The 22,754-nt window shown below is 40.7% G+C and overlaps 1 protein-coding gene across 2 annotated transcripts in view; it reads right to left on the minus strand.

The window, feature by feature from the left end:
• sptbn1 (spectrin, beta, non-erythrocytic 1) overlaps positions 1–22,754 on the minus strand; it is a 390,719-nt gene that overhangs the window by 20,749 nt on the left and 347,216 nt on the right. For both annotated transcript variants that reach the window (XM_048601480.1, XM_048601481.1), the window contains 9 exons: positions 22,633–22,754; positions 20,118–20,322; positions 7,091–7,465; positions 4,196–4,440; positions 3,857–3,995; positions 3,244–3,328; positions 2,787–2,983; positions 1,539–1,645; positions 629–695 (listed from right to left, as the gene is read on the minus strand). In XM_048601480.1, coding sequence (XP_048457437.1) covers positions 629–695; positions 1,539–1,645; positions 2,787–2,983; positions 3,244–3,328; positions 3,857–3,995; positions 4,196–4,440; positions 7,091–7,465; positions 20,118–20,322; positions 22,633–22,754 — 1,542 coding nt within the window. The remainder of the gene's footprint in view (positions 1–628; positions 696–1,538; positions 1,646–2,786; positions 2,984–3,243; positions 3,329–3,856; positions 3,996–4,195; positions 4,441–7,090; positions 7,466–20,117; positions 20,323–22,632) is intronic.

A 22,754-nucleotide genomic window follows, 5' to 3' on the forward strand; every position in this document is an offset into this window, starting at 1 on the left:
AAAAGAGGCATTCAATCTTCTAAAAGAAAGTTATGGCTAAATCCTTCCTAATTGCCTATTGTAACGTAACATCAGAATATTTGTCCATTCCCACACCTCTCCAATTCAAACTTGGATGGCTGCCCACCAAAACAAAATTTTCACTGGTTCCAATGACACAAGTAGTCATCAGTGTCTCACACATTATATCTACTTATCCTTATTAGTGCAATATAAAAGCTGCTTGCACCAGGAATGTTATTTGGTTAATCTATCACATATCATGCCTCCTTAAAAAGTCTTGATTTCATGAACAAATTTTGGATTCTTATGTTCTTATCATACAAGGCTGCCAAATACATTGCTGGCCATTATTTATGGCAGAGAACCAAAAGCAATACGAATGCTTGAGATGAATGGATATTCTTCACGGGATTACTCATTAACAGAACTGATTTTGATAAACAAAGCAGATGAAAAAAAGCAGCAGTTAAATGGAAATGAATGTACGTATGGGTTAGTCTAAAGAGATACAAATATTGCATTCTGATTGATTTGGATTTCACAGTCCAGATCGGGCCCATTCACCGCCAGCTCGTCTGTTTTGAAAGTTTTGGTAGGTTTGGTAGTTTTGAGAGCGGTAACTAACCCGTGGGGACTCCTGGTCTGATGGCAATCCATTCTGGGAAATGTGTTCTCCTTCTCTAGCCCCTTCCCTAGGGAAAAGAAAACAGAAGAAAAATTTCATGAGATAAGATGCATGTGATTGAACAAGCCATGGGCAAACAAAAAATTTCTGACTGTAAAATGGATATCTCTTTCTTTTATCATTTTATATTTAAACTAATACTAGGTATGTTTAGCTGAAATATGAATTTAAGTTCAGACTGGGACCAAACAGAGACAGTACTGAAAAACAATAACCGTAAAGTGGGGTGGCCAAAAGTCCTGCCTTCATACTGTACTTGACCATTTTCATAAGGGTGAGGGGAGATGACTACAGTCACTTTAGTGGCTATGGTCAGTCTTTGCTTGAAGTTGCCCTGTTTTATGTTGCTTCGATTTCATTTTTTAAATTCACTCATGAAACATGGGCATTGCTTGCTGGGCCAGCCTTTATTGCCCATGCCTAGTTGCCTATGAGAAGGTGGTGGTGAGTTGCCTTTTTGAACAGTTTTAATACTTTATTCTGATGTGAAAGTATAAATAATTCTAACTAAAATTTTTATATTGCTGGTAATGGGAAAATCAAATTCTTGAGAAGTTGTTTCATTTAGAGTTGGACTTTTCAGAAATACAACTGCAATTTTAAGTGAGAAATTACTGTATTCTGCTTCAGGAGAAAAAAGCCTAAAAATTTTTTTGACAAAATATAATAACTTAAAGACATCCCCTTCCATCCATAAGTTCTTACAAAATGTTTAATGTCTGAGCATTGTTCAAATTCTGCTGAACATTAATAAGTATGGTGACTAGTTAGTATGTTAGTGTGACTATTACTTTCCAAAGAGCTAAAGCTTTCTAACAAGTTTTATTTAAAATCTTTCATAACATCTTACTGTTGTGGTGATTCAGACTCATCAGAAGGCTGTGGTGTTGGTTGTGGTGATGGCTGTCTCTTCCTCTCCTCCTCTTCTTGCCTCCTCCGTACTTCAAGCAGTTCGAGCTGTAAGAATAAGGAATGTAAGGGTCACATTTGTGTGATTTCAAATAATAAAGCTTATTTTCTGTAATGATTTTCACTTTGTTTTAATCTTTTGAAATTCAGAATGTTTCCATTTTATATGTTAAATGTATAAATTAATTACGAAATTGTCAAGATATATCATGGTCCACTCAGAATTTGAGAACGTGCGAAATTGAGTTGTTCCTATCAGAAGTCTGCCTCAGCCCCATTGTTGCCACAATTCTGAAACTTATATTATCATCTTCAGGCTGACTTTTGTAACATTCTTCTCACTTCTATAAACAATTCATTCAAAACTTTATGATCCTCTTTATTTGCACAAGGTCCTGCAATTCCTTACCTAAACAGCCTTCCTTGCCTTCGAAGCCTATACAGTCCCCCAGAGAACTGATTTCAAAACGCTTACCTTCACCTTGAAATCTTTCCACAGATTCATCATTCTAAACTCAGATTTCTCGCAGCCATATTTGTCCCTTATGACTGCTTTATTCTTCTGGCATTGGTTTACTTCACATTTTCCCCTTGCCTCTATTCTACAAAAGACCTCACACCCGACCTTCCGCCTTACTATCTTCCTCCCCGAATTCAAAAATCCAACATCTCTTCCTAAGAAAGTTCTTTAAGCTTCTCTTTTCCCTCTTGCTGGATGCCCACTTGGTTAGCTTGTCAAACAGAAATTATATAGCATTTTTTTGTAAATTGCTCCAAAAATAAAAGGAATTCTAGCGACATGTAAAACCAATTGTACGACTATGCTATTTGAATTTGTATCTGTGAAGATAATTAGAACTACATTGCGTCATTATCATGTCATTGAAATCTCTCAATATGCTCTTTGAATAATTGAACAATTAATTGCTTTCCAGAAAAATATGCTGCTTTAATTCAATTAAATGTCAAATGAATTTTAGCATGCACTTGAGAAAGTCATCTCAGAAGAGAATTGGAAAATCAGTCAAAATTAAGGCATTTGACACAAATCACATTCTAGCCCAGAACCCAGATTAAAATGCAACTAAGCCAAGCTGACTAGTTATTGTTAAGAAATGACTGAAACACCTGTACTGATGACATGTTTTTATGGGACAATGAAAAAGGATCATTTATGAAATATACTCACTGTCGTCAGTCTCTCCAATGCTGAAAATCTTTCATCCCATGTAGCTGCTGATTTCTCAAATGCCTCATGTCTCTTAATCAATTTCTCTACTTCATCCACACTCTGACCCAATTCTCGACTGGACAGATATGGCTCTTGGCCTAAAAGCCAAGCTTCTGCCACACCTGCATCTCTAGCAAACTGATGTACTTCCAAAACTAAGCAAAAAAAATGAAATTCAAAAGGAGGGTTCACAAATTAAAGATAGAATGTAGTAGCAAAATAATAACGTTCATAGTTTTCCAAACATCAGATGCAACTCCAAGACAAAATATTCTGAAAAAATAAGATCTCCATCAAACGGTTGCAACATTTGGTCAGAAGGATTGATTAAAAAATTCCTACAAATAATTTAATCACATAACAATGCACACATTCAGGATTTCTGCTGTGTGAAAGAATGATAGCAAGTATTTACCTAGTCTGAGCCACTCCCACCTGTCCTCCCATTTATCAATCATTTCTTTCCTCTTATCCGTTAGTTGCAGCAGCTTCTCCTTAATCTGTGCATGAAGACAGAATTAATTTAAGTAGTGGTAGGATAATCCTTTTTGGTATTACTATTCATTTCATACTGCCTTCCTTTTCTCATATTACAAAATAATGAAGCACTCATTCAGAAATTGAGGTAAACATCTATGCAAACAATGAACTTAGTAAAGGTTGTCTTCTCCTTAAATATCAATATAAATTGAGACACATTTCTACAAGCGTCTAATAACATCTAATGTTGTTAATGCTCCACCTGGCTTGAGTGTTTTAATGGTGCCCAAAGTGGAAAGTATGCTATTCCCTAATACTGATCTTTCTTAGATCTTCTTAAGTAAATAATTCAATCGTACATCATTAGAGTATAACTAAAATTCTCCTGTGTTCTAATTATCCAGTAAAACTTGATGTGTTTTTACAATTAATATTTAATAACTAGGTAAGTGAATCACAATGACAGCTGACAAAATGCAGCAATTAAGTTGTGGTCACCAGCCTTAATGTCAGAGCTAAGTACATTGTTTTGACAATAGGTGTGCTACCTCTTCAGATGCATAGTGCTTTCTTGCCAGGAGAGATTTGCCAAGTTCAATGCACGTGGTGAAACTATCATTACGGGCATCAATCTCAGCCTTGATACCTTGGTGATTGTTCATTAGCAATTCCACCGATGAAACATCTCTGAAACAAGATAAAATATATACACTCTAATTATTGGCATCTCGACTGTCCAAAATGTTTGAAGCGTAAATCAAACATTGACACAAATACTGGATGAAATGACAGCCTAGATCAAAAAAAAAATGCTCAAAGTACTAGCTAATAATTACTAATAATTATCTCCCTGTCTTTCTGCCTTTAACTTAGCACATTCATTTTACCTTGGTTTCTCTTGGGTTTCAATTTGCCGAATAACATCTTCCATCCATAGCATCAGATCACGCACCATGCTAAAGAAACGGAACTTATCTCCAGTATCAAAAAGCTTCGCCCTCCGAGCTTCACATGCATCAAGAAGTGTCTTCCATGCTTCCAATACTTCTGCTTCGCGTTTTTGAATGTCATCAGCTTTGTCACCAGCATAAGCAGCCTGGAGACGAGCAGCATCCTCCTGCAGCTGCCTTACCTGTGACAAAACAATACGGCAGCAATGTGCAACAATTTTTTATTCTTATCCCATTTAGCACATAGTTCTCATAATATCTCCAGTGCAACAAAGTAAAATTTAACGATTAGAAATTAAACCTGTAACTTCATAGAATCCCTACAGTGTGGAAACAGGCCCTTTGGCCCAACAAGTCCACACCGACCCTTGGAGCATCCCACCTAGACCCATCCCCCTATAACCCACACACCCTGAACACTACGGGCAATTTAGCATGGCCAATCCACCTAGCCTGCACATCTTTGGACTGTGGGAGGAAACCGGAGCACCCGGAGGAAACCCACGCAGACACCGGGAGAATGTGCAAACTCCGCACAGACAGTCGCCCGAGGCTGGAATCAAACCCGGGTCCCCGGTGCTGTGAGGCTGCAGTGCTAACCACTGAGCCACCGTGCCGCCCCCTTCATGAGACATAGCTAGGGTGCATGTGTTATGAAACAAGCAGTGCCTAATAACAGTAATTTAAAAGTTATATGTCTGATCTTGTTCTAATGTTCATGCGAAAAACCACATTTTTAAAATATTGAAATTATTAAAATATATGAAAATCACATACTTTGTATATATACATATATAACTCAATTACACACTTTCCATTTAGAAGCAAGAAACGGAAAAGTATCAGTGATTTAACATCCCCATAACTGATGTCACTCAGTTTCTTTGCACTCAACACCATGTATTTGTATGGTCAAAAGTTCTACTCTACCAAGGTGAAAGAATCAGTACAATAGATAATTTTACACAAATTAAATTATACAATCATTTATAAAGGCAATTATTTTAACCGCTCCCCTCAACAGAGTTGCTTTTATTTTAAACCTTCAAATTTACATTCGGGATCTACCGAACCATTATTTTTTATATATAAAGGGTGCAATGCTGCTTGATCAAAATTAAATTTAAGATAGTAGGTGTTGTAAGGTTGAGGAAAACAAATAACCTCTGACTTTAATCTTTCATAGGGTATACAATAAATTAGAATAATTAAGGAGAACACATTAAAACCACTGCAAAATTATTCTTTGAGAATATGAAATTAATGTTCTGCCATATTTATTAATACTGCATGTTTTAATATAATGCAATACGGCTTGATCCTCATTGTATGTGTGACTACAGAATAATGTTGATAATAAAGGGGAGTAAAGAGATTTGATCTGCAGGGTACCACAAGGTGGTTGTTTGTAGTTATGTGTGTCTGCGGTGAGGCCACAGGTCTGCCATACACTCATGACAAGACATTGAGAAAACCTGCTGCTTCCTTACAGAAGATGGAGACAAATCAAAGGCCTGTCAAACACATACAGTTTCTTGCTTTTAATTTCAAAGTGACACTGTGAGAGTTCTGCAGCAGGTTACCAATTCAGTGCTTTGCTGGAGATGCAGGCCAATACAAGGAATATAACTTTCAATTAAAAAAGTATAATTCTTATCCTCAGTTAGTGAAAATATGTCAGTTCATACAAAAGGTCACCTTGTCTATGCTACCTACAAGATTTACGTGAATGTGTCTTCACTTCACTCATCAGCATAAGCACATTTTATTAGAAAAATGTATTAATTTTTTTTTAAAAAATTACAAAAGCATTGCTTATGGGGAAATGGGTGAGACTGACCAGAACAGCCTTTAATGCTCTTCGCCAGCGGAGAAGAGGGCAGTGAGCTGCCTTCTTGAATGTTGGGCAGGTGAGGGGGTGGTTACAGTCTTAGCAACACCATTTCATTATATAATACTCACACTGTGCAGTGATCTTCAAAAACTATTTTAACTTTGAAGTTCTATTCATGTATAAGTAAATTTGCAAAGGCATTGTTACCATGGAATATTCCATTAAAAACGTTTGTATGTCCAACCTGTGGCTGTCATCTTACTAGTATAGAGGAAATTCAGGATAATGTGAATATTGGTGTCCAAGTGGTGAGTTTGTGTTCTTGCTGTACAGCTTTAAAACTGGATAGTTTAAATTATTCACCGATGATTTCAGAAAGCAGAGGTTTGTTTTATTATTTATTACTTATGCACACATAGGGTGCTACAATCAAGTCAAAATAATAGAAGTGTCAAATAATCTCCTGAGATCAGTGCCTTCTTCCAGCAGTCTTTGTATCTCAAGATTGGAAGTGAGATTTTCAAGCATAGGAACCATAAAATCACGTCCAGAAAACAGAAGCTTAAGTTAAAAATGGCAAGGAAACAAGGCACCTGCATATTTATTCAGGGGGGGCTTTATAAAATTAAGTAGCTATGTAGGGTTGAAGTCAAATTTTAGGAGGAGAAAATAATATCCTTTCAACAGGAAAAATAATTCCTGTTTGTGTTTCGCTGGGGTTTTATAGACTTTCTGTCAAAATTCAGTGGGCAATCGGGAGAATCCACTTATATATCCATTTACAACATGGGCCAATTATTTCAAATGCAAAAACATACATTTACTAAATTCATAAATAATATAGGATAGGGATGGGTTTTCCATTTGCAATTTTCTTTATTTGGAATAATGGGACCCTCAAGCTGTAAGTAAATTAGCAGGTAAATTCACAGCATACCCTTCCGTGTTATACTGGACTTCCACTCTACTAATCATACAGAGAATGTTAGATATTTCACCTGAGTACCAAGAGCTTGAATGTCATGTTCAAATGTAGTATGCATTCTCTGCAATGCTTCCACAGTGTTCTGATCTCGTCCTAGCTCCTCTGGAAGTTTCTTGTGCTTGTCTTGAATTCGTCCAAAGATCTCCTTAGCATCATGGTAAAATTTGTGCAACTCATAAGAAGCTGCCAGAATCTGTGTTCTGGTGTCAATAAGCTCCAGGAGATCAGCCCAAGCCTCATTGAGTCCATCTTTCCATTCAGCAACCGTAGCAGCATCAGAATGCCCAGAATTAATCAGCTCATCAGCCATACGATTCACACTATCAACGCGCTCCTGGCCAATGTTACCAGTATCACGAGCAAATTCACGGAACCTCTCTTGCAGCATCTGAAAAGAAATATAATTTATTAAAAGAAGAATAGACTGTGTTTTGATTGTTGCTTAGCTGAAAATCTAACTTGGTGCCGTGATAATGCAATCGGACTACTCATTCAGAGCCTCAGTCTAATGCTCTGGGAACATGGTTTCAAATCCTGCTACAGTAGATGGTGACATTTGGATTCAATAAAATCTTGAATTAAAATGCTGCCCAAATGATGGCCATGTAAATGTAGCTAATTGTTATAATAACCCATCTGGTTTGCTAATGTCTTTCAGGGAAGGAAATCTGCCATCCTTATCTAGTCTGGCCTACATGCAACTCCAGATCTATTGCAATGTGGTTGACTCTTAACTGCCTTCTGAAATGGCCTTGCAAGCCACTCAGCTGTAAAAAAACTACTGCAAAGCAAGCAACAAAATGTAGGAAGACCTAGCATTGATCTAGGCATTGGGGAAACAGCAAGAACACTGCCCTGTCAACCTTGCAAAGTGTTCCTGACTAACATGTGGAAGCTTGAGCTGAAATTGGGACAACTGTCTCACAGATTTGTCAATGAACAACCTGACATTGTTATACTCATGGAATTGAACCTTACAATGTCCCAGACACCATCATCGCCATCCCTGGGTTTGATCTGTTGCACCTGAAGGACAGGCTTGTCACACCAATATTGCTGCCATATACTTCTTCTACCTGGAGTCTACTGACAAGATATAACCAGAACCTGGTGGACAACATGAGCATAGTGATGCTGGAAGCAGTGGATGAACAGAACCTGATCAAACTTTGAGATATTGAGCCCCTAACATTGATCACAAGTTGTGGATCAAATAGCTAGAGTATGTTGATACCTGCTTGGCACTGAATCCCTTATCCCAAGGGCCAGATGCAGAAACTGCTGAAGAAACTGAAGCTGTTGAAGTGACTGGGGATTAAAGGACGATTGTTATCTAATCACACCTTGCCATAGAGAATCACATCCATCTATGCACCCATTACATATAATCAATGGAGCTTCATTGATCTGGCACTGCAGCTCTGAAACCAAGCTTCCCCAAAGAAAAACTTGAAAAAACTGTGGATGCTGGAAATTAGAAACAAAAGCAGAAATTGCTGCAGAGGCTCAGCAGGTCTGGCAGCATCTGTGGACAGAAATCACAGTTAACATTTCAGGTTCAGTGACCCTTCCTCAGCACTGATGGTAGCTAGGAAAAGGTTGGCTTTTATGCAAAAGATAGGGTAGGGGTAGTGGGTGAGGAGTAAATGATAGGTGGAAGTAGAGCCCAAAGAGAGGGAAGAACAGATGGACAGACAAAGGAGTGGATAATGATCAACTGGGAGAATGAATAGATAGTAGTGGCTAATTAGTGGCTAACGATGTGGGGTGTGTAATAGCAGACATTGTGATAACAAGGCCTGGTTTCAGAGGGGAGGGGAGGGCGGAGTTGGAGTGGGGGGTTGGGGTGCGGACATGAGAGAAGGTGCCTCAAGTCCTAAAATTATTTAATTCGATATTGATCCCAGAAGGCTATAGAGTTCCTAAGCAGAAAATGAGGTGCTGTTCTTCCAGCTTGCACTGAGCTGCCCTGGAGCACTGCAGCAAGCCTGAGACAGAGATGTTGGCCAGGGAACATGGTGATGTGTTGAAGTGGCAGTGGTGTTGAGGAAGGGAAGGGAGGAGTCAGAAATGGTTCTCAACATCCCTATTTCCATTTCTGGGGATAAGCTGGCCACCAACATTCACTACAAACCAACCAACTCCCACAGTTACCTTGACTGTATATCCTCACCCTGCTTCCCGTGAAGACTCTATTCCATTATCCCCGTTCGTCTGACTCTGTTGCATCGGTTCTGATGATGTCAACTTTAACAAGGAGGCTTCAGAAATGTCCACCTTCTTCCTCAACTGAGAATTCCCCAGCACCATTGCCGACAGGGCCCTCAGCCGAGTCCAACCCATTTCTCGCACTTCAGCCCTCACCCCTTCTCTTCCCTCCTGCAACAGCAACAGGATCTCCTTGTCCTCACCTAACATCCCATCAGAGGATCTTTAGCCACCATTCTTGCCACTTCCAGCAGGATGTCACCACCAGACACATACTCCCCTTCCCTGTCAGCCTTCCACAAGGACTGTTCCCTCCAGGACACCCTGATTCAGTCCTCCTCCACTCCCAACACCCTGTCACAGTCCCAAGGCACCTTCCCCTGCAACCACAGAAGGTGTAACACCTGTCGTTCACTTCCTCCCTCCGCAGTATCCAAGGGCCCAAACACACCCTTCAGGTGAAGCAGTGCTTTACCTGTGCTTCACTCAAACTAGTTTACTGCTTTCGCAGCTCACAACGTGGCCTCCTCCTCATTGGGCAAATGAAGTATAGACTAAGTGTCCACTTTGCAGAACACCTACATTCTGTCTGCAAAAAAGACCCTGACCTTCCAGTTGCCTGCCACATCAACAGTCCACTTTGTTCCCTGGCCAACATCTCTGTCTCAGGCTTGCTGCAGTGTTCCAGCGAAACTCAGCGCACGCTGGAAGAACAGTATCTCATTTTCCACTTGGGAACTCTATAACCTTCTAGACTCAATATTGAATTCAACAATCTTAGGGCTTGAGGCACCTTTTCCCATGTCCTTACCCCAACCCCCAACCACCAGGCCTGTTGTCACACAGTCTGCTATTACACACCACACATCGTTAGCCACTATTTGTCCACTAATAGCTATTCATTCTCCCAAGGTGATCATTATCCACTGCTTTGTCTGCCCGTTTGTTCTCCCTCTCTTTGGGCTCTATTTCCACCTATTATTTACTCCTTACCCCCTCCCCCACCTTATCTTCTGCATAAAAGCCAACATTTTCCTAGCTTCAGAGATATTAGGAACTGCTGATGCTGGACAATCTGAGATAACAAGGTGTAGAGCTGGATGAACACAGCAGGCCAAGCAGCATCAGAGGAGCAGGAAAGCTGATGTTTTGGGTCTCGATACTTCTTTTCTGAAGAAGGGTTTAGATCCGAAACGTCAGCTTTCCTACTCCTCTGGTGCTGCTTGGCCTGCTGTGTTCATTCAGCTCTACACCTTGTTATCTCTTTTTCCTAGCTTCCATCAGTTCTGAGGATGGGTCACTGAACCTGAAATGGTAACTCTGACTTCTCTCCACAAATGCTGCCAGACCTGCTGAGCCTTGGCAGCAATTTCTGTTCTTGTTCCCTAAAACAAGCTGACATAGAATCATACAGCATAGAAACAAGGCCTTTGGCCTACCATACCTACGCTGACCAACAAACACCAAACTGCAAAATCCCATTTACCTGCACTTGGGTGCATAGCCACCTATGCCTTGGCATTTGAAATGCTTATCCAAATGTGCTATAAAAGCTGGACTATGAGGCAAAAAAAAAAAGGAAATAACAATACATGGCCACTTAGCACACATTCTAGGAATTAGTTTTAAAAATGAAACACTAGGTCCTGTAAACAAGGAGATGATACCAATTGCAACATCTGATCCAACCATCTATTTAAAATTGATAAGAGCTAAAATAAATAGCTCTGAAAATGGGCATGGAGATTGTGATTGTGATCCACTGCTGGAGGTAGGCAGCAAGCAAACTTAATGTTGCCTGCTTTATTAAATGGTTGCATTGTGCAGCCAGCACTAAGTTTGCTGCTGAGTGCCTGTATGCTTTAACAGGGAGCACAAAAATGAGAAAGGCTACCACACCACTTATAGACTGTGATACTTAAAGAAATGTACTTCTTTAACAGAAGGTGTACTGTGGCTGGAGGATGTGCTAGAAATCATTATATAACTCACAATGATGTGGGAAAAGACAGAATAACGATAAAAGTTTGGTTCTCACATTTCCTGATGTTATAGTGGAGACTTTGGTAGATTAAAAGGAAACAAAGGTGGACCACCAGAGAAACTTTCAGAAGGCAGTGGGAGCTAGATAACCATGGTGGTCAGTGCCACAAGTCAACCCCGAAGACTTCAATGTAGCAATAAGTCTGGTGATTTTGCAGGCGAGCAAGGTTGGTGAATGCAACTTCAAACATCATACACGTCCAGCTGAATCATGAACCTCATATTATTCAATGCATCAGATGCCCACTGCTTAAAACAACTTATACAGCAGTTTTAATATAAGATATGGTGCTTTAACAACAGTCTCTATCAATCACGATTCATACATAACATTCATTGCTTCTCCCCACCCTCTCAGATTTTGCATCACTGCAAGCCTCACAGCTGCATCTGAACTTGTCCATACAGTTATTATCAGTTATAAGAGTCATACCACTAAAGTGCATTGCACATTAACATATTTTCTCTCTTTTAGAGACAAAGAATCAAAGAACCTGAGACAGCAAGCACTAACAGGTGAGGAATAAATGTGGCTCAACGTCCTTGAATTCATTAGTTGCTGGTAAAGCTCAGCAGGTCTGGCAGCATCTGTGGAGAAAATATCAGAGTTAATGTTTCGGGTCCGGTGACCCTTCCTCAGAACTGATGATGGCCAAATTGCTGGAGCTGAAACATTAACTCTTGATTTTTTTTCCCACAGATGCTGCCAGACCTGCTGAGCTTTTCCAGCAACTTCTGGTTTTGTTCCTGATTTACAGCATCTGCAGTTCTTTTGGTCCTTAAATTCATGTAGGAGATGGTGCTTGCCATCATGGGAGAGGCAATAGCCTAGTGGTATTATTGCTGAACTGTGAATCAAGAGACCCAGGTAATGTTCTGGGAACCTGGGTTTGAATCCCATCACAGCAGAGGGTGGAATTTGAATTCAATAAATATCTGGAATTAAGAGTCTAGTGATGACTGTGAATTCATTGCCGATTGTCGGAAAACATCCATCTGGTTCACTAATGTCCTTTAGGGAAGGAAACTGCCATCCTTACCTGGTCTGGCCTACATGTGACTCCAGACCCACAGCAATGTAGTTGACTCCTAACAGCCCTCTGGGCAATTAGGAATGGGCAACAAATGTTGACGTAACCAGAGACACTCTTATCCCGTGAATGAATATAGGAAAAAAAATGGGAGCAGCCACTGCAGGGCTGAAACAGTAAATGGCAACAGTATCCTCATGTTTAAAGCTCCTTGTCACATTTCACTTTCCCTCATTCGACAATCTCTTCCAATTTAGAAACTGCAAATGGTGAGCATGCACTTCTTACTACTCTTCCCCTCTCTCATCTCAACACAATTCAGATATCCAAATAAGTTCAATCTGGCCAGGCAACGTTTGCAACATCAAGATAGTACTGATGAAGAAACACTGTTACTCCTTCTCACACACTTAGCCACCAACTCAGATAACAATGTCGTGCATAATTTGAGCACAGCTCAGAGGTGGATGTGGTGAGACACTGATCATCAGCATCTGCACCCAGGACAGAGGACAAAGTGTCAGCTCACAGGAGGGAATAGTTGCAATTACATTCTGTTGCAAGACACTCGGAGAAAAAAGTGATGGGATATACGATAAAATGCACTGCATTTTGGAAGGTGTTGGAAATTGGGGTCCCCTTCAAAATGATGGGCTTTCTGTATTTCATATTCAGTATTTCCTGTGTAGCATGAAGCCTCACTTAACTGTGATACTGTAGCAATTAGTCTTCCACAAGCATAAACCAAAGATTTATCAGACACCACACCTATTAGGAGTGCAGTGTTTTCAAAATTAAGGTTTTGTTCTGAAAAAGGATAGAAACACAAAAAATTAGGAACAGGTGTGGGTCATTCGGCCCTTCGAGCCTGTTCCACAAAACAATATGATCATGTGCTGATCATCCTACTCGGTACCCTGTTCCTGCTTTTGCTTCATATTCTTTGATCCCTTTAGTCATAAAAACTATATTTAACTCTTCCTTGAAAACACTCACTGTTTTGGCCTCAACTGCTCTCTGTGGCAGAGAATTCCTCAGGCTCACCACTCTCTGGGTGAAGAAATTTCTCCTCATCTCAGTCCTAAATGGCTTACCCCTTATCCTTAGACCGTGACTCCCGGTTCTGAAATCCTCACTCATCAGGAAAATCCTACCTGCATTTACCCGGTCTCGTCCTGTTCAAATGTTATAGGTTTTATGAGCTTCCCTCCCTCATTCTTCTAAACTCCAGTGAATATAGATCTAATAGTCCAATCTCTCTTCATAGGTCAGTCCTGAAACCCAGGAATCAGGTAAACCTTCGATGCACTCCCTCCAAAGCCAAAACATCCTTCCTTAGATAGGAAGGCTAAAACTGAACATAATACGCCAGGAGCAGTCCCACCAAAACCCTGTACAATTGCAGCAAAACATCCCTGGCTCCTGTGCTAAAACTGTCTCGTTATGAAGACCAGCATAACTTCTACCTTCCTCACCACCTGCATGCTTACTTTCAGGAATTGATATACAAAGAAGCTCAGGTCTGATTGCAACTCCCCTTTCACAATCCATTGCCATTCAGATAATAATCTGCCTTCCTGTTTTTGCTACTAAAGTAGATAATCTCACGTTTATCCACATTATACTTCATCTGCCGTACATGTGGCCACTCACTCAACTTATCCAAGTCACAATCAAGCATCTCTTCATCCATCTCATAACTCACCTCTCACCCAGTTTTGTCATTGAAAACTAACCTTCAAATGGAAGTGGGAAAGGGGACAATGCTTCTCCAACATCATGAGTAGCTGTCCCATGGTTGCCAGCCAAAACTATTCAGACAGCTGATTGACACAATGTAAAATATCAGCCGCTGGATATCGAATATATCATCATGTGTTCAGGGGCAGAGATCAGTCATTATAAGTAGCAGCCCTCATCAGACCTCATGAATGGTCCTCAGAAGCCTGTCTTCACCAGATGGAAGATGGACATTAAAAGATGACATGAGGATGAGCTCCCTAACACCATGGCTAACAGTATACAACGTTAACACAACGTAATGAGACCAACACATTCCACACCAACAGTCTGTTTTCCCTCTGGTATCAGTGAATCATCCTCAATTGTCATGGTTGTATGCATTATCATATTTAAACCAAACAAACTTAATAAACTATCAGAAAATTCCTATAAATTGTCAACTGCTTACATTAGGTGACTGTGTCATAAACCTCTAAAATCAACAGTGGTGCCGGAAGTTGGATATCTCAGAAGTCAAAGTTTAATTGGCTTTAAGTCTAAGAAGCTGGGAAGCATCAGTTTTAGATTGCAGTTGAACACATGTTGAGTAGTTTTTAAACTAAAACAGGAAATCACTATGATACTGGAGTAACTTAAAAAGTGACTAACAGTTTAATAGAATAGTTAGAATCATCAGTAGTGGAAGATGCACTGGAAAATGTAGAAATATGAAACAGTATTACCAGTGTCTCTAAAAACAATCTGGAATAAGTTAACCAATGGCGCACATTTACATGCTTTAAAGTTGGATGAGGAAAACAGAAAGATGTGGAAATTGGTAAAAAGTGCTGTGTAGTAGAAATGATTGTTCACAGGAATGCAATGTTGCCAATGCATGACATGAGAAAAACGCTGCAAATAGATCCAGCATTGTGATTAGATATGATTTTGAAACTGATGATGAAACTGACTTTTCCTTTGATTTAACTAAAACCAAAACATGCCAAACAGAAATCTGTGAACAGACAGCAGCTGCTACCTCACAAAACAACCTGTCTCTATGCAGTGAGGTGTACACACAACCTGGTGTGTAATGTCAGCCAGCAGCAGGAATGGGTGGGTGAAGGACCCAAATGCACAGTTAAGGAAGAGATTAAGACTCTCCAAAAGTCCCTTTCCCAGCCAATCTAAAGAAGTGAAAATTGGATTGGACTCACAAGGAATACTCATGACTGTTACAATGCGAAAATGTTTTACATTCGACTGAAATCAACACGGGGTATTGCACAAGCACCATAAACTCAAAATTTATTTCAGAAAGAATTCAAAGGTTTAGACCAAAGTTTGACAATGGTGTTAACTTTACTTTTCAATTTCAATTTTTAAAAAATCTGTGCTGTGAAAAGTGTATTCCAAAAACATACTGATAAGTGGAAATTTGGCAATCATCCAACTTGAACAGTTGTTCCAGTTTCCAGAAGGGAAAAAAACAAACAAGAGATATGAGTGAGAAAACACCTAAAATAGAGTATGACAAGATATCGTTTGGTGATTTGGGCCTTGTCCCTTTTCAAACCAGCAGAGAATTAACTCTTTCTGCTGACAGCTTTTAAAAAACTTACTGCACACCTTTTCTGTAGCCAGATGAGAGATTTTGGACAGGACTAGGCTAGGGATTTCTGAAGTTACACACCTATTTGGGCATAATAACCCAATGGGCTTTTTCAATAGATTTCAAGAACACAGCAAGAGAATTAGGAGCCTTCCTGAAACAAACGGTTTGAGAATGGTGAACACTGAACTGATGGCAATGACCTGTGTCTCCGATACAGAGTACCATTTAAAACCAACAAGCCTGGACATAATTATTTCTGAAATTCTGATACTAGGATTGATGAAAGAACCTGATACAAGTTGTTAGTACAAGCACACAATGGGAAATTTAATTGAAGTTTAAGGGAACAAATAAATTTAAATTTAGGCACATTACCGCTGCAGCACAAAAGCCCCCATGACCTGGTTTTCATGTCAGTCAGACCCTTTGGTTGAGGATGTTGGCCTTATGTTTAGCAGCTAAAGTTTGATATTGAGAGTTTTAATAGCTTTATTATGCTATCTAAATATATAATCAAGAAATTAGAGAACAAAACTTGAACCTTAGAATTAAATAGGTTAGCTGAGAATTAATTGTGAGAAGTCCATCAGGATAGCTACCTCTCAAAGGAGGAACTGTTGCCCAATAGGCTCAACAAAAGGTCTGCTGGAAAGTCTGTGATCTATATCAGGGAACAATGAGTCCAAGGCCAACTTGGTACAGTACTTTGCAAAGAGCTTATTCATCATTTTCAACATGGCCAAGAAAATAGCACATTATGGACCCAACTATTATGCAGCATTGAATGGAGATGTCTCAGCTTCCATTGTAATATATGTCGAAACTATCCACTCGGGATATTGCAATGAAAGCTCAGACCAAAGCCATGCAAGCTCAACTTGCTGCCAACTTGATTATGGATAACAGTATTCAAAGGGCTTGAGAGGTGTAAAAGCAAATTAACAAGTTGTCTTTCAGTGATTAATGCAGTTGTTGAGATGCTGCTCATGGTCATAGTAATGACTGTGCAGAGCACAAATCTGCTGTTCTCTGAGGTTGACAGTTTTCATGCACTCACTGTGACCACTCTATTGGTGCTCTTGCTGCTAACTGTCAGCTAGCTAAATCAAATTACTGCAACAAAATGCTGAGGTGGCATCTGAAACCAGGCCTTGCAAGCCCACATCTGTATGAGATCAAGACTATCTGCATTCTATTGCAATCAACAGTCTTCCACTGGCCATGCAGGTGCAACTGGAATAGCACACTGAACAGAAGCACCAGAAGAGGCAAAGGCACAGAGGGAATAAATAGTCATTATTTTATTGTTAAATGGATTGATTTAGAAGTTTGATTTAAAAAGTTTTATTTTGCGATAGGTTTTACATGTACCTAAGCAGTGCTGTGACGTTCAGTAAGAGAGGGAAGGTAAGGTGGGTGATTGTTAGTCAACAGGGATTTGGAACTGCATTCACTGGTATTGCAGTTGCAGGAGTTGTTCACAGACAACTTTGACAGAAAATGGTTGTCTAGGTTCCCTGTTCCCTTCCTTTATTTAACTGCTTGCCAGACAACTGGTGGCAAAGCTGTCCCCTCATTATTCTAAGGTTGGACAGCATGAAATGGGTCATCAAGAATCTTAACACCCACCCTGCGGAGTGACTACAAGATTCGTCCAGAGTGGTCGAGGTAGAAACATTATTTCAGAATGCTAATGGTGTGCTCCCATACATTCCATGAGATATCATGGTTTTCATTATATGTGTGCTGTCCACACGTGCAAAGGTTATGCATCAGAGAGATGAGTCAATTCAGCAGACAAAAGGATGGCAAAAAAATCAAAACTTACTATGAATTAGGGTACAGGCAGCTGAGTTTTCTATGAGCTCAAGTTAAGGTACAAGATTAGCAAGAAAGCATTAGAATAGCATGTCTAGAGATAAAATATGCACACGATAGCTTCAGCAGATGATGATGTCAAGTCAGAGCCATGTGATGCTATGGAGCTGGAAGTAGGCAGTCTTTATGTTGGAGAAGGTAAGTCAGAAGCTCAGCTCAGAGTCAAATTGGGTGGCAAGTTTGTCAGGTGGTCTGGTTCAGTCTCAGACAGGAAGAGTGAGAAGAAGTGGTTGAGGAGGACACAAATATCCACTGCGAGCTATAGGCATACCCAGGGATATAGCAACCCAAAAAACACTGTTTAGGTCCTTCACAAGCTGTCCCCTCTAAGAAACTGCACACAGAAACAAACAAACAGCTGCCCAGAATATTGGAGGAGGAGTAGAGGGATGGGGAAGGTGGGGGTGTGAGGAAGGAAGAGCATAAAGGGACGGAGGAAGAAGGCAAGTAGCGGATTAAACAGAAGACAGATGGCGAACAAAGGGATGGAAAAGAGAAGAGTGGAGGTAAGAGGTGCACATGGATGGTGCTATACCCAATAACTTGACTGCAGGTACAAAAGACTATTCCTAAGGACAAAACAATTCCTCTGCGGGTGTTTCCCCATCATTAGAAAAGGCATAATGATTTTAGCTTTCACAAGTTTTGACATTTTATGTACACTTATGAGCATATACCTCCATTTGTAAAGCAACCTCAAGAACTCTTTGCTGCCTGAGCAGCACTCATCTCCCCCAGTACAGACATTGCCTCCCAAAGCTGCAAACTCTCTAACCTGTTATTGTCGTGGTTGGTATTAGAGAACATAGGAGGCACTGCAATGAGGAAGGTTGCTACAGTCATAGACCTTTTCAAAAGTAACTGTTTATTCACATTCTGATAACCATACAACCATAGGAGCAAAAAATGAGACCATTCAGCCCGTCAAGTCTACTCCGCCATTCAATCATGGTGGATGTGTTTCTCGACACAATTCTTCTGGCTTCTCCCTGTAACTCTTGATCGCCTTACTAATTACCCATCTCCGTCTTAAATACACTCAATGACAGCCTGCACAGCATTCTGTGGCAACGAGTTCCAAAGACTAACCACCTTTTGGCTGAAGAAATGCCTCTCATCGCAGTTCAAAATTGTCGTCCCTTCACTCTGAGATTGTGCCCTCGTTTTCCACAATCTCCTACTAATGGAAACATTTTCTCCATGTTCACTCTATCGAGGTCTCTCAATATTCTGTACATTTCAATGAGAACCCACCTCTATATCCTTTTAAACTCCATGAGCACAGATCAGAGTCTTCAATCATCTCTCATACGACAAGCCCTCATCCCTGGGATCATTCTTGTAAACCTCCTCTGCAGCCCCTCCAACACTAGCACATCCATCCTTTAGATTCCAAATGCTATCTGACCAGAGCCTAATACAGCCTCTGCAGCACATCTCTGCTCTTGTATTCTAGTCCTCTTGAAATGAATGCTAATGCTGCATTTGCCTTTCTAACTGCCAACTGAATCTGCATATTAACTATAGATAGAATTCTGAACTAGAACTCCAAGTCTCTTTATGCTTCAGATTTCCAAAGCCTTTTTCCATTTGGAAAATAGTCTATGCCTCTATTCTTCCTACCAAAGTGCATAACCTCAAACTCACCCGCAATGCTTTTTGTGAGTGGCACAATTCCATGCTACATTGTATTCCAACTGCCACTTCTTTGCCCACTCTGCTAGTCTGGCCAAGTCCTTCTGCAGCCTCCCTGTTACCTCATCCCTACCTGTCACACTATCTATGTGTCATCTGCAAACTTAGCAACAATGCCCTTCGTTCCTGCATCTAGATCATTAACGTATAATGTTAATAGTTGTGGCCCCAGCACTGACCCCTGCGAAACTCGAGTAGTCACCAGCTGCCAACCTGAAAAAGACCCCTCTTTCCCAAATCCCTGCCTTCTGCCAGTTAGCCAATGCTCTAACCCTGCCAGTAGTTTGTCCCTAACACCAAGGGCTCTTATCTTATTTAGCAGTCTCCAATGTGGCACCTTGCCAAAGGCCCAATGAAAATCCAAACAGATCACATCCACTGGCTCTCCTTTGTCTAACTTGCTCATTACCTCCTCAAAGAATTCTAAAAGATTTGCCAAGCATGTCCTCCCGTTGACGAAGTTGTGTTGACTCATCTCTATTTTACTATGCACTTCCAAGCACTCTGCAATCTCATCCTTAATAATGGACTCTTAAATCTTTCCAATGACTGAGGTCAGGCCAACTGGCCCACAGTTTCCTGTCTCCTACCTCCCTCCCTTCTTAAACAGGGGTGTTAGATTAACCATTTTCCAGTTCTCTAGGACCATCCCTGACTCCAGTTATTCCTGCATACAGCTTCTAGAGAAACAAGAAGGAATAAAAGACTGGATTGTTACAAGAAGTGCTTGACCAACTGTCTGGTTAAATAAATTTCAGTAAATCCTATTTTTCAGGTGGTAAGAAAAGTAGTGGACTGAAATATTTCCCAAAGGTAAAGTTACATATGTATTTGAGGTAAATATTTACCGTAACATGCTCATAATCCTGCCCAAGTTCATGCGATCCAGCGACCACCTCACGTTCAGCTATCCATTGCTCCAAATCATCCACCTCCCTGTTTAATTGGAAAAGGCGATACCTCTCATCCAGTTTCCCTCTTCTCTCCTCAGCCAAATCTTTCAAGCCAGCATAAAGCTTGTCTACCTGGGACTGGCGCATGCTGATACGTTCACTGAAAAAACAAAATATGTCAAAAATTAATGCAGAGTAAGGTTTCCTGGAAAAGCAAATGCCAGCCATACCCACACAAAGGAACTAAGAACCAAACAATAATAAACCAGAGTATGGGTTATCTGCAAATACACAGTGACACGGGGAAAAGACATTTAAATCTGGTGGCACATACTTGCTACCTAATTTGTGATACCACGATTCTACTTGGCATTCACCTACTTGTGCCAAGTTTCAGGGATGTTCATATTGGAATTAGTCTTAACATCACAAATGAAAGTGCATGGACATAGCAGTCAGAATGAAAAGTAGGCCATTTGGCTTTTTGAACATACTCCGCCATTCAATAAGATAATGGCTGATCTGGTTGTGGTCTGAACTCTACTTTCCTGTCTGCCTTCCATAACTCTTGGTTCCCTCATCTATCAAAATCTGACAAACAGCCTTGGATAAATTCAATATTCACCCTCTTCTGTTTTCTGAAGAGAATTCCACAAACGAGTGGAGAAAACCTCCTCATCTGTCTTAAAGCAAGATCGCTCAGTCTTAAACTGAGTTCTGCTTCTCGTCTCTCCTACAAGGAAAAACATCTTTTCAAAGTGAAAGTGGGTGGCACAGCTGTTCCTTTTGGCGCAGGTGGGGAGGTGTCCCAAGTGAGTAAGTAGGCAGCACAGATGACATGCAGGGCTAGTGGTATCAGGTTTGAGGCTAGTGACAGCATGTGAAGGAAGATGCTGCAGGCAATACTGAGAGTTGTAGAGCACTAGCCTTGGTGACAGGTTGGTACAGTAGCAAAGATAAAGTGAGTGAGGTATCAGAGAGAAGATGGTAGCACTTATGCTGGGAGAGTGGAGAAGAACGTTGACATTCTTCATATAGTGGTTGGCAATCCTCCAGATGGCTGCAAATATTTCAAGAAGGGTGGCAACCTCAGACCAAGCTGGCATGGTCTGATATAATGGTTTCCACTGCTGGCTTTTTGGGGAGTGTGTTGGTCGTGAGGTGGAGGAGGAGGAAGCCCTACGTCTGCACCTTCCCATCCAGCAGGATCTCCAGGATCTGATCGTGCAGCAGAGTGATAATTTCTTCTCATCTGCATGTCAGCAAATGTCAGATGCCATGCAGGACAGCTCTGGACTGACAATGCTTGTCCAGGTGAACAATGAGCTTTTATGAATGGCGTGGGTATAAGGAATGCTGGCCTTTAGGATATCCAGTCAACAGAGAGTTATTCAAGGAACATGGGTAAGATGGTGAAAGAATCGTACGGGAGCGGCAATACAGGGTTAGCGTAAGTAGCTACCGAGGCGCATTTGGTAAGATGTGGAGGCAAATTTTCCTAGCCCTTGTGGCTAGAACTTCCCCCAAAAACTTGATGCATTAAGATTCAGACACCAGTTGTAATTCCAGATTATAGTTTAGGTATTAAACAGTGTTTGCCATTTGTTTTCAGAAATATTTTGTTACAATAAAGGGATTTTTTGAGTTATTAAAGATGATTTATGAAGGTCTCTTTTGTTTTGGATAGAGTCATACAGCATGGAAACAGAACCCCTCTGCCCCCATCTAACTCTTCTGAGCTAACCATACATCCCAATCTGACCTAGTCCCATTCGCCAGCATTTGGCCCATATCCCTCTAAACCCTTCCTATTCATATACCTATCCAAATGCCTGTTAAACATTGCAACTGTACTCACCACCACCACCACTTCCTCTGGCAGCTCGTTCCACACATGCACGACCCTCTGTATGAAAATGTTGCCCCTCAGGTCCTTTTTAAATCTTTCCCCTCTCACCTTAAACCTATGGTCTCTAGTTTTGGACTCGCCCATCATTGGAAAAAGACCTCGGCTACTAACCCTGTCCAAGCCCCTCATGATTTTATAAACCTCTGTAAAATCACCTCTCAGCCTTTGATGCTCCAGGGAAAAAAGCCCCATTATAATCAGCCTCTCCCCATAACTCAAACCCTCCAGTCCCAGCAAAATCCTTGTAAATCTTTTCTGCACCCTCTCAAGTTCAACAACATCCTTCTTATAGATGGGAAACCAGAATTGTACGCAGTATTCTATCTGGCCTCACCAATGTCCTGTTCAGCTGCAACACGATATCCTAACTCCTATACTCAATGTTCTGACCAATGAAGGCAAGCTTGCAAATAGTCGTACAGGAAAGAAGCAATTGAGTATTTGTGATTGAATCAACACATTTGTACTTATGACGTGATTGGTGGTTTACTTGAGCTTGTTATCAGTGTATTCCTCCTGTCACAATTATAACATATACATAATACCAAATATTAAACCAACCTCTCTGGGTGCCCATCTGCCACTAGAGCTCTGCTGGTCTTTGAAAGCTGATGCACAGTCTCAGCATAATCCTCCACTGCAAGCTCCAAAATCTGATGTTTCTTCAACATCATCACCGCACT

This window comes from Rhincodon typus, chromosome 9 (assembly GCF_021869965.1).
Source record: "Rhincodon typus isolate 14 chromosome 9, sRhiTyp1.1, whole genome shotgun sequence".
NCBI lineage: Eukaryota > Metazoa > Chordata > Chondrichthyes > Orectolobiformes > Rhincodontidae > Rhincodon > Rhincodon typus.